This window comes from Anopheles merus, chromosome 2R, assembly GCF_017562075.2.
Source record: "Anopheles merus strain MAF chromosome 2R, AmerM5.1, whole genome shotgun sequence".
Taxonomy (NCBI): Eukaryota; Metazoa; Arthropoda; class Insecta; order Diptera; family Culicidae; genus Anopheles; species Anopheles merus.
Genome location: NC_054082.1, coordinates 44,434,418 through 44,437,476, shown reverse-complemented (window position 1 = coordinate 44,437,476; position 3,059 = coordinate 44,434,418). Strand labels below are relative to the sequence as shown.

Below are 3,059 nucleotides of genomic sequence, written 5' to 3'. Positions count from 1 at the left end.
TGGCTTTCAGTGACTTATTGTTACCAAAGCAGGATAGTCTGTCCTATATATGGGGGCACGGTCTATTCGGAACTTGAACCCATGACGGGCATCAAATCAAACGAGATCAAATGATAGCGTAAACTAAAAGTGCTTTAACAGTTTCAGTATAATAATATTTTCATTGTCATTTATTTCATATCATTTATTTGTACAACGAACAATTTAAATGCTTGACTGCGTCATTCTTTTTGTTTCAATGTTAATTTCATAATGAATATTTCATGTTACAGCCCAACCCGCAAAAGCTCATTTTCGCCGGGATTTACGACCAAGCGAAAATAAAAAGTTTGGGATTTGTATGGAGCGAACTCACACACACACAAATTATGGTGCCTGATGAGAGTGGGGAAATTATGGTTCGGATTTTTGTTCTACTTCCACTCACAGATGACATAGTTCCATCGCATTCTCACCATGTTATCGACTGAAAGCTTTGGTTATCGCTGGTCTTTCTCGCGCGTGGGGGAGTTTTTTTCTCTCCTTGTTTTTCTAGTGGGTGGCATTGGCTGTGTACGATCGTTATCCTCATGGTCCCTTCATTTGTCTGGAAAAATCTGTAGTAGCAAGAAGGAGTTCAAAGTGTACCGAGTGATAATTAAGTGCAAATTACAAGGGCAATTTTATTTTTGACGATGGCAACAAAACGATGGAGAAGTACTGGCGGATTGTATCACATCCGCAATAAAAGGATGCGCATGATGGATGCGGAATGGGAAAATGAACGGCGCGAGGAAAACCAGCTGCGCGAGGAAATCGTGCGCCCTTCGACTAGCCAGCTTGCACAGTCGAGTAAGTTTTTTAATATATTTTTGTGTATAATTAGCAGTTTGTCTAGATGTAGTGGTATTTTTTTAGCCTCGATTGCTTCGGATGAGCCGGAATCGTTTGATCACATTGTGCAAGGAAGCTCATTGCATGAATCGGACCATCGCGATGACGATGCAAGTGTGTGCACGGATTTTGACGATATCGCCAATTGCTACGATGATATGGACGATACGCTAAGTAATTTGAGCGAGGACAGTGAAAGCAGTGTTCACGATGCCGAGGACAGGGATAAGCGCATCAAGGAAAAACTACGTTTTTGGGCACTGTCATCAAAGACGACGCATTTTGCACTGAGTTCTCTTTTAAAAATTTTAAAAGCAGAAACAAATTTTAATTTGCCGAAAGATGCTCGCACATTACTGAAGACACCATCGTCCACGTCTACTGTTATCAAAGACATTGGAGGAGGCCAGTTCTGGTACAATGGTGTTAGTAACTGCCTGAAAGCATACTTCACGTAAGTACATGTAGCATGTTTAAAAGAAAAGATCAATTTTTAATCGCAAACATTACTCTCTTCAGCAACTTGAACCCAAACCACTCCACCGTTTGGTTGGATTTCTCGATGGATGGCCTGCCTATCCACAACAGCGGCCCGACACAATTGTGGCCAATTTTGATGAGGGTGTGTGATCTGCCCCAGGCTCCTATCTTCGTCGTGGCCATCTTCTGCGGAAAATCCAAACCATCCAGTGCGGAAGAGTTCCTACGACAGCTGGTCACGGAGCTGAACGAACTGCAGTCGGATGGCATAGATTTGAGTGGCAGCATGTTTAAAGTTCGCATCAATACCATCTTGGCAGACACCCCTGCGCGAGCGTTCGTTAAAGGTATATTACGGCAGAACGAAATAGCGTTATCCTGTTTCTAATCTGTTATTTTTATCCATAGGAATTATAGGACATAGCGGGCACGATTCTTGCCTCAAGTGTACAGAGCGTACCAGGTACGATCATTTGTCGCGCCGGATATACTTCGTCGGCATTGACGCACCGAACCGCACAGATGCACTGTTCCGGGATGGAACGTACCGGGGTCATATTAGACACTCCACTCCTCTTATAGACCTCGCCAATTTCGACATGATTATGGACATACCAACAACGGATCGACTACATTTGGTTGACTTGGGCGTAATGCGGCACCTAATGAGGTCGTGGAGAAGCGGAGCATTCGGAGAACAGTATAAGTGGGACAGGGCGGATGTTGGATTCATCACCAGCGTCATGGAAAGCGTCAAACTACCATCGGAAGTGCCTCGAAAGCTGCGAGGAATTCAGCACCTGAATTTTTGGAAAGGTACTGAATTCAAAAACTTTCTGCACTATCCCAGCATCGTGGCACTTAAGGATACGCTTCCGAGAGAAGCTTATGAGCATTTTAAGTTGCTCTTTTGTTCGATAACGATTTTTTCGTCACCAGCTCATGAGCAGTACTATGAACTGGCACATCAAATGCTTGAACAATTCGTTCAAGACTATGCTACCTTGTACGGTGAAAGTACTATAACCAGCAATGTGCATAACTTGAAGCATATGTACGATGACGTGTGCCGCTTTGGGGTGCTGGATGATTATTCCACATACCCATTTGAAGGTATGCTTCAAAGCATTAAACATTTGATCCGAACTGGGAACAACATCATTCCACAACTTATTAACCGTGTAAGAGAGTTCGATAATATGAACATCACAGGTAGCAGAGCAGATCAGGATTCGCACACTTACCCAATAATAGCGATGAAGCAAAATCGAAGCACGCTGCATGTAAGAAAGAATTTCATGTTAAGACAAGGCCAGCGTGATCAATGGTACTTGTTGAAAAATAATATGATAATGAAATTTAAAAACGCAGCAGAATCGGATGGAAATGTGACAGTAGAGGGTCAATACTTTCTTCGACAAAGGTCATACTTCATGCGACCGTGTAACTCGGCCTTTTTGAATATTTATTGCGTTGGATTAGAAGACCTTTCAGAAGAAACCTATACGGTGGGGATCGATAATATAAAATGCAAGTTAGTGACAGTTTCTAGCGCAGATGAAAGTATGGTGGTGCTTCCGCTACTGCACACATTAGTGTAGCTATTCGGTAGAAAACACATTTTTTTTACAGTTGTCGGAGAACATCTTGAAGAACATCGGAACATTACATCGAGACTTGCCCATTAAACACTTTGTGTAAAACTA

At 42.7% G+C, this 3,059-nt stretch overlaps 1 protein-coding gene across 1 annotated transcript; it reads left to right on the top strand.

The window, feature by feature from the left end:
* Window positions 1-590: 590 nt before the first annotated feature.
* Window positions 591-3,059, top strand: LOC121590844. Its single transcript, XM_041910898.1, has 4 exons — window positions 591-831; window positions 898-1,327; window positions 1,393-1,700; window positions 1,762-3,059. The coding sequence occupies exons 1-4, from the start codon at window positions 675-677 to the stop codon at window positions 2,952-2,954; spliced, it is 2,088 nt and encodes a 695-aa protein (XP_041766832.1). The 5' UTR covers window positions 591-674; the 3' UTR covers window positions 2,955-3,059.